Source organism: Acartia tonsa, chromosome 6, assembly GCF_053477335.1.
Source record: "Acartia tonsa isolate MP-2025a chromosome 6, ASM5347733v1, whole genome shotgun sequence".
Taxonomy (NCBI): domain Eukaryota; kingdom Metazoa; phylum Arthropoda; class Copepoda; order Calanoida; family Acartiidae; genus Acartia; species Acartia tonsa.
In genome coordinates, this window is record NC_137265.1 from 20765345 (window position 1) to 20778309 (window position 12965).

The following is a 12965-nucleotide window of genomic DNA, read 5'->3' on the forward strand; positions in this document are numbered from 1 at the left end:
AAATAAATATTCTAAATGTACTTAAGAAACAGGATATTTATCTGTTTTAAAATTCGCTTAGATCTCGAAACCGATCAATCAAATATTTTAAAAGGCACTATTTTGATCCAGTGAAAAATTGCTTATAATACGCTGAAATACATGATTTATCCATATGGCTGATAACTGGTTCTAATCCAGCGTTATTAATCAATTTCGAAGCCTTACTGAAAATGATTATAATTTTATGTAAAATTTATTCTAAGATTTGTTAATATTTTTGTTTACCACCCTGCACATGAAATCTTGCCACTTTTTGACCTTTTTATCCTACTAAGAAATAATATAAACGTGCATTCATAATTACTTTTCAAGAAATATTTTTTTCACTGAGTTTTATTTTAATTTATACATTGTTGCCATGTTACGCAATTATGTAATCCTTCTTGAAGTATTAGATTTCTATCTGTTTGTTGATATATCGTAAACTGCTGGACTGAAAGTTGCATGATCCAGTCAATTTCAAATGCGCAAGGACTTTCTGGTAACGATCATAACGTTGCTACGCTTTCTAAATCGTACCTGGCTATTAAAGAAATAATCAAGCAAAGTAAGAAATCAATAAGACATTTCTAACATATTTAAATTTACGAAAAGAGCTTACTGTTGCAGATGGACGGGCTTACGAACGGACCCACCCTAAGCATAGAAAAGATTCGCTTTTAAAAATATGTGGAAGGTCAAAAGATTAAGTTTGAAGTTATTGTTCAAATTAGATTACTTCTAATTGGATTACTTTCATATAGAGAAGATTAAATTTTTTGTGCCATCTTAAATATTTTATGTTTTAAGCTTGAGAATGCTTTCTTATATGATCGTTTGATTTTAAAAGATAAGCCTTTCTATAATTAGGGTCACTACTTCGGCCCGTCCGTCAATCCATCTTACAAATTAATGCTCTGCTTATTAAGTTTTGACACTCTACAAGAAATATTGTTCGGTTCTCCTTCCTTCCTATTTTAGAGCTTCGCTTTTATGGATGTTGTCATCCTTGTTGATCTTATTTTTATATTTAGCTATTCGCATTTCCTTTTTTTGCCTAGATTGAAAACTTTGTTATAAAGTAAATTTTGTATTGTTGTCTTATAAGAAGTATAGTTAGTTATCATGAAAACTTTTGGTTTTTTGAAATGAATAAATATTACTGTGTAAGGCGTATAACCTCATATAATGTTCAGAAATTTTCTTTGGTACGAACAATTTTATATAAACAGATAAATATACTTCCTACTAGATTGATATATAGACAGCAAATTACTATATAGAACAACTGGATCGATACTTTTTTAATACTGTTTGCTAAATAATTGACAACCCAATAAAAATGGCTAAGATTCCAAAAATTTTATATATACACACTCACATACATCCTACTATTTTAGCACATAGATAGTTTATAGACCTTTGTTTTAGAGCTTCTTGGGACTATACAGATGACGAGAAAGAATTAAAAAACTTTTAAGTTATGAAAAAGGTGAAAACTTAATGCCTTAAATTGCATAACTTTGTGATCAAAGGGAAGAAATATGCTAGGAAATTAAGGATGGAAATTTCATTTAGAATTGTTAATCAGAATCCTGGTCTCTTGTCCTTTAGTCGGAATGTCAAAATGATAGCGTGCCGTACAGACATTCATTGATTATAGAGTAGTTGCGTACGGATATTTCGTTTAATAACAAGGAATAAAGATATTATAAGAAGTGCAGCAAAAACTTACATAAGGACATACTCTAGTTATTTAAAAGATGTGATTCCAAACTATAAACAAACAAAAAATTTAAAAGTGTTGAATATTTATAAAGAAAAAACGAACAATTTTAACATTAATGACAACTAATTAAATTTAAAATCAATATTAATACATATTTGTTCTAATTACTATATGATACAATTTATTATTTTACAATATATTACAGAAACATTGAGAGAATGAGATACTTAAAATAATCGATATTTTACATAAATTAAAAATTAGTTATCAGACTGGTGATTTAATACTTAAAAACAGATTTTTACGTAGGACCAAAAATTATTGAATTTATTTTACTAATTTCATAGATTTTTTATTATTTTTGAATTTTAAGGAATGTAAAAATACATTAGATTTAACATTAACTTAGGTAACATCAAAATTTTAAAACAATAAAAAAGAAGTGCCGATAAAAAATGACGTCATACTGGCCTATCATTGGTCAATCAAAATGTATACTGATCTGTCATTGTTAATTTAGTCTGTGTAGTGGCCTATCATTGGTCATTTGTATTGTATGATGTCATTTTTTATAGGCACTATGTGGAGCTTTAAAAAAACCTTTTTTGAGAAATAGTCGCCAACGTGAATTTAAATAATTAGGCCACTTGTACAGCTTGTATAGTGTATTTCAGGGTTTAACTTACAAATTGCATATTATTTGTGATTTAATAATAACTAAACAAAGGATGGCAACATCCATACGTAGCGAAGCATGACCGATAGACCGACGGTTAGATTCTTGTTGCTTATTGATAAAGGTAATCTACATAAAAAATCAGCCGTATATCTTATACAGTAGCTGAGAAATTCACTTTTTATACATTCAATTTGTTACATACGGACATTGACAACTATAGAGTAGCTTCACTACTAAAATATTTATATTAATATCACGAAAATGACTAGCTTCGTATTTATACAATAAAATAATTAATTATAGTTAATATTTAAGCTAAAGGTTTTCAAGAGTTTAATTAATAATAATTGCTTTAAAGCCACCTAACTTTTATTTTTTTAGGAAGAAAATAATGTTAATTTTTATAATGCTTTTAAATTTTTAAACTTAAACATAAAGCAAATCAGTCTTTTTTTACTATGGCGGATCGAGTATTGTAATTACATCAGAAAATGTTCACATATACATATGTATGTTATTTTTAAGAAAATGTAGTAAAGTGCAGGGATCTAAAGGGATAAGACAATGTCACATAAATTAATATTCATCCCCATATTGATACACGAAATCACCCCCTCTGTATATTACAAAACGTGGTTGAAACGTTTGGACACTCAACTTAATGAACCAACTAATAAAAATTCAATAAAAGTCCCCAAAGTTGTCAAGCCTACCAATAAGAAAACGTTATTATAAATCTTTGAGGACAAGTGTAATAAACATCCCACTGTCCTTTCCCTTCCTGCATTTATGGAAATAATTTTTTCACATTGTAACTGTCCCTAAAAATTAAGATTAAAATACATTTTAAAAGAAATGCCCTCGATAAAGGGGCGGATAATTTATTCCAGTATGGCTTCGAAACCGATTAATGTCCACCGGATATTTCTCTGCCATACTGGAAAATCACATATAGCATCGTACTAAAAACAATTTTCCACAAATATTAAAATGAAAATCAAAAAATTAAAACCAGTTTTGTGGAATCAAACCTTTCGAACCTTCGGCACTTCGTTTTAATAAAACTGGTTTATATCTTATAATTTTTTATGTTAAAATCCGCGGAAAGCTGTCTATAATACGATGCAATATATAAATATTATCTAACTTTAATTTGTAACATTAAAAGTATTTTGAATAATGAAATCACATGAGTATGGGTAAATCTGTCAACCAAGATAAGTTAAGTTATCTAGAAGAAAGGCATACCTATCTAAAATAAAGTATCAAAGTAATAAGAGATAAACATACAATATAGGAGATAATTATTTACCTATATTTCTAGCGGTCTGAGAAAAAGATGCACCAATTAAATAGACAGATATGCCTATCTAGAATATAGAACCACCTATATAGTGATAAATATACCTTATAATCTCAGTAATGCTTATACAATCAACAACAAGAAAGGAAAACACAGATTAAATAATTTTTGTTGTGTACAATTCATCATTTGCTAAATTCGTTGTAAATTTCATAAACGTCCAAGTGGGGTAGGGGGCGTAAAGGGTTGTTCACCACCCTCAAACTTTGATACCCCTCATTTACCCCCCTAAAAGTAAAATAAATACATTACATTACCCCCCTCAAAACTTTGAAACTCCTCATTTTACCCCTCCCCCCCCCTTTACAAAGGCTTGGACGTCCATGGTATTTTTAAAAAGACAATAAAAATTGAATTAATGTATTCAGAAAGGTATGCTAGAAGCAAACAATCGTTCAATAAGCGGGGGTGCTGGTACGAGTCCCTCTAGTTTCAGGTAGAATATTCTCTGCAGGGCCTGCACACTTAAAGATCTCAACTCTGGCAAGAGGTCCAGGATTCTGAAAATTTTAACTATATAGATTTTCAACTTTAGCATTAGATTCGTCTAACGTCCTTTGACCCTATTATGTCTATATTTTTTGGGATTGTGTGCTTGCCGAGTTAATTTCTATTTAAAAAATAGTCTTAAAACTGACGAATGCCTACAGTAAAGCTTCCTAAAGGTCCTAGGGTTAATACTACCTCGTTCTAAAAATTCACCTATTTTAGAAATAAAATTTAAGGTAAATTGGTAAATATCCTGACCCTCCCTAAAACTTTTCTTGAGGAATGGATATTCAATACGTGGATATTATTAGAGATTCTCGCATACCCTAATAAAATATTTTTCCCTGTTGGCTAATATAACTCATCCCCCTCCAACCTTATGACATTACATACACCATCTCCGCTGCTGATCATGTAGAAACGTATTGAACAATATTTGAGAATTATATTAGCAACCTAAATTGACAACAACAAAAAATCCCTGTCACAATATCCATGTATTCTATATCCATTCCTATACTGGTTCATTTATTGCATCGTACCTGCTCATAAACTGAGGTTTCCTGGCGGCCTCTGGATGAAATGTGACATGGTCTCTGAGTGCATTCAGCAGCTTCGCCTGCAGGGATTCTATCTTCTTAGGTTCCGTCAAGCCGTGGCGCTCTACAAAATAGATAGAATTTTATTATATGTTTTTTTAATGACCTTAAAAAATTTGGTAGTGAACGGGTTTGTTAGAATAATTATATTCAATGGTCTTTTCTAACGGTGAACAAGTCAAAAGCAAGATAGTTTTACTTTAGATCCTTCCCAAATAATAGTACTTCAGATTGAACTTATTCAGAGGCTCCCCCAGCATCTAGTTGCTCTGAAATCGAAATGGGAGGGGGGTGTAAAAATTAGCCTTTAGCCCATAAAAAGCTTTTGTAGAATAAAGAACTCAATTGGTTTAGTGATAATTGAGATCTGAATGGATAACAAAACTAAAGCCTACTTCACATTACTAGCGACTACGCCCCTAGAGGCCTCTAGGGCACATAAGGTGAAAGGGGGTGGGGATTAGACCCCGCTCCCATTTTTTTCTTTGGAACCATCCCCAAAAATAGTTAATAACCTTCCCAAGACCTACAAGAAGCTACATTTCAAAGGAGAACCATATCGGTTCAGCGGTAAACGAGATCCTCATGTAAGGACAGACACACTGAGATCCTGTTACCTTTATTATAGAATATAATGTATCTTACCGTAGACTAAAGATAGAGCTGCCAGGCATGAGAAAGATGAGATATCAATATCCATTTGGTGTAGATGCCGGGACAGATCTAGAATTCCTGTGCACGAACCAACATTGTCATAAACTATAGAATATTCCATATTTGTATTATAGACAGGAAAGGATTGTATCATTAACTATACATTTATTATTGCATATAAAAACATTTACATGAACCTTATAAAAAAGTAAGGTTACCCTCCCCCCCCTCAGGGGCCTTTAGGGGCACTTGAAGGGGTAAGTCAACCCTCAACTTTCATTTTTAGTTTTACAAAAAAAAATTAAAAGGTTTGAGGTAGGGGATTCCGATTTCTCTTTGAAATTTGGAGGCACTCTTCCCCCATATGGTTATAACCTTTCCCGGACCTATAAGAAGCTTCACTGCAATGGAAAACCATATTGGTCCAGCGGGTAGAAAGATCTTAAGCTACAGATGTTCGTGGAATGTAAGTTTTTATAACTTGAATAAATCTAATAATCCGAAATTTTAAGACTAAAATATTGTTTATGTGACATGCATGCCTGAGAACCAGTCTCCAAAAGATAATTTCACTTGGTTAACATGGAGGACAGTTCCATTACAAAAGGTCAGCTTGCTTCCATCTCCTTGGATTCTAAAATAATACATTATACATATTTTTAAATTTATCTTGTTGAACTTTTATTGTTTTATGTCAACAATATAAAGCGGTAAAGTTTAACTTTAACTGCCTTTTTTTTTGTATACTTTTTACATTTCTGTGCATGAAAGAATTTGTAATGTAAAAAATCAAATTTAAATATTTTAATTCAATATTACTTTATAAGAAAAATAAACATTTATATCTAAAGTAATAACTTTTTGGTAAGGAGAGATATATCACCCAAATATAAATATTGAATCTACTGCAGTTAACGGTAAAATATTGCTGGTAAGCAATATTTCCAAAAATCTATGAATTTTAAAGGCTGCTAGCTGCCAAACGGCTGAACGTGCACACCATTTTAAGCGGCATAAGAAGGCCTACAAATAATCTGGAATAGCCAACATCCAATTATGCATAGGGAAAGCTTCACTGAAGAAAAAACGCGTAAAATAGGTCTTTTTCGCGCATTTCTCTGCACTGCGAGATAATTATGCATTCTTGATTTATGGCTATTTCAGATTATTTGTAGGCCTTCTTATGCATTTGGAAATATTCGTTACCAGCAATATTTTACCGTGAACTGCAGTAGATCCAAAACATCTAGCTCACAATTTGTTTTACTAGTTTAAAATACAAGGTTAGGGATCCTGGTCTATCTAAAGATAAAATTCCCATGTAATATTTTTCCTTTTTTCTTGCTGGAAATCAATTAATTTTGATCGGTTATCTAAAATGCACTGACCAAAAAATATCATATTATTTAATGAATAAATAAAAATATAATAAATCGATATTAATTATTCAAAGATGTTATTTATTTTTGATTGATTGAATAAATAAATAGATAAATAAGGTCATTTTTTCAATCAAGATTATAAATAGTTTCATCATAAGATTGCATGACAATATGAAATAATTTTTACATTCTTTTATTCATTTTATATTTGAGAAATAACAAGCTTAAATGCATTTCGGCTTCGCCACTAGCCTCTAGGGGCTTTGCGCCAAGAGGTATAATTACATCTTTTATTATCTGGAGATGCCCCCACTCTACCACTATTTTAAATAATTTTTAAAAAAATTGGTGGAGGATTTTTAGTTTTTTTGGGAGGTTGGGGGTGTCCCACACGCCAAGAAAATAGCCTAAAACCACCACAGGACCATTAGGTATATTCCCTGAAGAGTAGAATCCGATCGGTTCAGTGGTTACCGAGATCTTAAGTGACAGACGGACAGACATCATTCTACTTTGTATTATAGATATCTTTATAATTTGGATTTGTGTATTAATGAATGTTTTCTAAATTCTATTTTGTTGAAGTTTTAGTCTTTAGCGAAGCTAAATGATTATTATACTAAAACTTATTATAAACAGTAAGGATTCGATTGATATCTGCTAGAGCAAAACTGAAAAATCCTGTATCGTATCATGTTATAGACAACTTTTTACGAATAAAAAAATTAAAATCATAATTTTCATTCTAGTTTTGTTGGTCCAAAACTTCAGCCTTTAGGAGTCAATGAAACTGGAATAATTCTTATAATCTTTTATTTGGCTATCCGAGGAAAGCTGTCTATAATACGATGCGATAAATATCTATTCTATTTAAAAAGAATGTAATTTGGAAACTCAGTAATTTGGGAGAGAAATTAATAAAAAAAAAAGAGAAAAAAATGAAAGAGATAAATTGAGAGATAGAAAGAAAGGGGGCCAGAGGCTGAATGAAATAAAGGCAATTGAGGAAAAAAAACATAGAGTTAAATATACTTGGTTTAAAACCATGAAAATGAGATAAAAATAGAAAATACAATGATAAAGAAAGAATAGATAGAAAAAGAAAAAGATAAAAAAACAGCAGGATAGAAAGATGAAATAAAAGCAAAGTAGAACGATATAAAAACCACACACACACACTCTATATGGAACTTATAGTGAGGCTCATGAATAATAGATGAGTAAATGTTATAAATCATGAGATATTGGTTGTTAAATGCCACACACGCCACTCACTAGCTATTCTCATGGGGTAAACAGATAGGTATATTAGTTGTAAAGCACTATACACACCACTCACTAGCTATTCTCATGGGGTAAACAGATAGGTATATTAGTTGTTAAGCACTATACACGCCACTCACTAGCCATTCTCATGGGGTAAACAGATAGGTATATTAGTTGTTAAGCACTATACACACCACTCACTAGCCATTCTCATGGGGTAAACAGATAGGTATATTAGTTGTTAAGCACTAGTTGTTATATATCAAAAAAACATACCAACATTTTAAAAGAGCTGTTAATTTTGTATAGCTTAAAAGTAGCAGGTAAAATAGTTTTCCCTAAAGTGCTTTTTTGATACAAAAGAAAAAATATTAACTAAAATTGTTTTTGCTTGTTTACTTATCCCTAAATTTCAGAAATTTTTTCCTAGAGATTCCGCTTTCATACAAATTTTTTTTCCCTTTCTTTCTCTATTTTCTTACTATTTATTTATTAAATTTTTACATTTTTAAAATCTATGAGCTTAGAACTAAAAAGTTAATTTTGAATGAAAAACAAATTTAGTATCTGTTAAGGTTTAAAAAACACACAACCTAGTTTCATTACTAGAATAACCATATATCTTTTAGGCTTCAATCAATTTATATTGCTTTATATTTTCAGGATAGTTAGGACCAAATTGTAGATAAATAAAACAACACTAAAAATTTTACATATAGGCAGACGATTTGATTGATATTAAAAAGAGGGAAGATTCTAAATTATGAATTGTCTTGCTTTATCCCTATATTACCGAATGCTTGTCAATGCAACTAATTGTAATTAAATTAATAAATAATTATATAATTAATTCGTGAATATAGATAAAAATGTAAGGAAAGCAGATATCTATCTATTTAATGATTAGTAAAGTAATCCCTACTTATTTAACAAATTAAAATTAAAGGGGAAAAACCTAGAGGATTACAATTCCAGCTTTGGTGGCTAAAACATTTTTCAAGGAAAGAATTAATTATATTGACAATATCCCAAACCTTCCTGATATCAAAAGTTCCCCAATCGATGAATGATTTATATCAATTGCAGAGTTATACAGACAGTTATTATATATAAAGCTATACCTTACATGTTTTTCCAAGGTTAAGCTTTTAATAGATCTGTAGATTTTATTATATAAAAATCAAAGTTTAAAAATACTAGACAAAAAAACTTTACCACAAATAGTTTCCTTGTGAAAAAAGATTTCCGAAAATTTAAAGAGGTAGTCGGAAAAAGCCTAAAGACTTATTATTTTTAGATTAATTCTGCTCTTTTCTTGGAGATATTTTACTTTAATTTGAACTTACTAATTTTTTACTATGATTTATTTCTATTTAATCTTTTTTTTAGTTTTTGATAAAATTCATGCTCAAAATAAATATTTTTAATAGTTATTTTTCGCGTAGTATTATAAACAGCTTTCCGCGGATATTAAAATGAAAACTTATAAGATTAAAAACAGTTTTGTTATCCCCAAGGGGCCGAAATGGATTTATTTTTAATTTAATATTTGTGGAAAATTGTCTTAATGCTTAACATGCTTTTTCAGCATGACTCATAACCGGTTCTAATCTAGCGAATATTAATCAATTTCGAATCTATATTGGAAAGAGTTTTTATATAAAATCTAATGGAACGGTGTGAAAAAGAAGCTCCTAAAATTCTAGTAACTAGAATGAGGTAATACTTTATAAGCCTTGTGATCTTTAATTAATTGTTGTTTTTTTATTCCCAGGGTTTTTCTAAATTTAGGATAAGATTTTTTTTTTGTGTATTGCAGAAAGTAATAATTTTGCATAAAAATTATTCTGTAATTAAATATAAAACTTCAGATAAAAAAGTATTTTAATATTCTTTTAAGTATATTAATTAATGACCTTAACCGTATACTTTTTTTCATATAAAAACAGAAGGGGGGGGGGGTATGGGTTAGGAACCATGGACTAAAGACTAAAACCACCAATTGGACTAACACAGATTTTTAGGACCTTTAAGAAGCTATGTACGGTTTTTACTCAGTGATTGTGTCGCAATATGTATGTTAAAACTAGTAATTTTTATGGAAAAATTAAATAAGTTGAAAAAATCTACTAAAACTTTTTGAAAAAATTACCCAATTTATTTTAACCTTTTTTCTACTTTGTAACTGATTCTAAATCTATAACTTTTCTATAATTGACACTAAATCTATATTCATTTCACAGCTACTCTATAACTAAATCTTAACATACCTGTAGGCTAATCTCAATGTGAACAGCTCTAAAGATGAAGATTGGAACAAAACTTCTCGGTCCTGCCGACAGAGGTCTCCAAATCCTTTAAAAAATTTCCATTTTCAAAATTAAAATAGATAATTGTTGGAAGGATGGATAGATAAACATAATTATAAATAGAAATATTATAAGAAATATTTTGTTATTAAGTGGATAGATAAAAAAAATAGATTAATAACAGATATTAACGCATCGTATTATAGACAGCTTTATGAGGATAGTAAATAAAAAATTAGAATATCAATTAAAAAAACGTTGGCTTCGAAACCTAATAAAGAACCCTGGATTACAAAAACAATAAAAAAGACTTTTTGCCAAGAGGAAAAACAGGCCAAATATAAATAAATTACATTTTACATCATCCTTTAAATTATTTAGAATTTTTCTTGGAAAATCGATTTTTTGGTATTTAAAATTATTAACTTTAATATGTTTAATTGCAGGGATTTAAAGGGAAAAGACAATGGCCAATGAATTGATGTACTTTCCTAATGATGATACACAAGATTACCCCTTCTGTAGATTACAAAAGTAAACCAACAAATCAAAATTCAATAGAGTCCCCAAAGCTGTTAGTCCATCGAAAAAGAAATTGTTATTAGAAAACTTTGAGGACTAGAGTAATAAACATTCCTATGTCCCCTCCCTGACACAATAAAAACTGTCCCGAATTTGTATTAATTTTGAGGAACACGACTCCAGTGACGTCATATTTTTCTTTCCCGAAAAAGGGAAGAGGGGAAGAAAATCTCTTCAAAAGAGATGGGGTAAACCCCCTTTTCTCCCATCTCTTTTTTCTTCCCCCCTTCCCTTTTTTTTCTTTCCCCCTTCCCTTTTTCGGGAAAGAAAAATATGACGTAACTGGAGTCGTGTTCCTCAAAATTAATACAAATTCGGGACAGTTTTTATTGTGTCCCCCTCCCTTCCTGGTTTTATAGAGCGTCTGGAATATTTTACCTGGAATTCTGTCACAAAATATCCTGATGACATCAATACTCTGGTTGAGAAGATCATAGAACTGAGCAATCCTGGAGGTATCACCCTCCATCTGCCCTACACACCCGGAGTCCAGGTCTTCCTCCTGATATAAAATATATTAACACTTCTGGAGGTATCACCCTCTATCTGCCCAACACACCCGGAGTGCAGGTCTTCCTCCGGATATAATGTATATTAATACTCCTGGAGGTATCACCCTACATCTGCCCCACACACCAGGAGTGCAGGTCTTCCTCCTGATATATATATTAAAACTCCTGGAGGTATCACCCTTCATATGCTCCACACACCCGGAGTCTAAGTCCTCCTCCTCATATAATATATTTCAAAAAATCCTGGAGGTATCACCCTCCAACTCTCTTTGGCACCAGGAGATTTTAGACTGGTCATTTTATTCTAGGAGCTTTCTCTAGTGAGTGTAGTGGTTGAAGCTACGTTGTAAAAAAAACATATCGGTAGAGCGGTTAACAAGACTATTTGTTACAGACAGATTAATATCCTGTTACTTTTTTATGATAAATCTTGAGGTATCACCCTTCATTTATTGTTAACCTTATAACCTCTAGTAGTATTAGTAGTATCAATAAAATAATTTAGCCCATCAGTAAGAATCAATCTATACAATTTTAGTTTAGTACCTAACCAATTATGATAACTTAAGATTTGCAGAAAAAAAAACAGGAAGAGTTGCCTGCATTTTCCAAATGTTCATTGTGAATTAATAAGGTGATGTCAGACGCTTAAAAATTAGCAGCTGAACCTAGAGTGTAAAATTAACATCCCAACCCGATCTTTCTTTTCTAATGGTGGGAGAGTTTATTAGCAAAATTATGAGATTTTTATGAAAACTGTAAAAGTATTTTATTTTATTGGTAGTCTTAGAGATCTTATTGGACGAGCACAGACTTCTGGATACTTATTATTATTTTTAAGATTAAGGTTTTTTTTAGAATCAAAGACAGATTATTGATATACTATATGAGCTGCGACTTACTAACCCTTGGTGGTTTGAATTGTATTAAGAATGTATGAATATATACTCTAATCTTAATCCCAAGTAATGGCTTAAAACACACGCATAAGGCAAATCAGAGCAAAATATTAGACAAATGAATCAACTTTAATAGACTTTTCATAATTGTCTACATGCAGTTGAGGCCTTATTAAATGAAGCAATAAAATTATTTCTAATCTTACTAGGATTCTTCTTTCAAAAACTTTATGTTTTATTTTATAGAAAATGATGAAAATAGAAGTGCAAACTTTTTTGTAACGACTATAGAGTTGGATCGCTTACAGTATTATTCCTATTAGTTATAAGAATCATCATGCAAGATTTTAAATCAATAGGACGATTTTTACATGCCTAAATAACAATTAAAGCTACCCACTACCATCTCCTATATTATAACTAAAGTTTTTCTTTGATTCAATTGAAATTTATAATGTATGTTTATGCATACTCTAATTAT

At 30.6% G+C, this 12965-nt stretch overlaps 2 protein-coding genes across 2 annotated transcripts in view; both read right to left on the bottom strand.

The window, feature by feature from the left end:
- Mondo (MLX interacting protein mondo) overlaps positions 1-12965 on the bottom strand; it is a 372455-nt gene that overhangs the window by 106931 nt on the left and 252559 nt on the right. The window lies entirely within an intron of this gene.
- Positions 2993-12965, bottom strand: part of LOC145322062 (nuclear receptor subfamily 4 group A member 1-like) — a 42305-nt gene continuing 32332 nt past the window's right edge. The window contains exons 12-17 of the mRNA XM_080163833.1: positions 11452-11575; positions 10453-10537; positions 6077-6168; positions 5526-5612; positions 4824-4944; positions 2993-4292 (exon numbers count right to left, since the gene is read on the bottom strand). Coding sequence (XP_080019959.1) covers positions 4157-4292; positions 4824-4944; positions 5526-5612; positions 6077-6168; positions 10453-10537; positions 11452-11575 — 645 coding nt within the window. The 3' untranslated portion in view covers positions 2993-4156. The remainder of the gene's footprint in view (positions 4293-4823; positions 4945-5525; positions 5613-6076; positions 6169-10452; positions 10538-11451; positions 11576-12965) is intronic.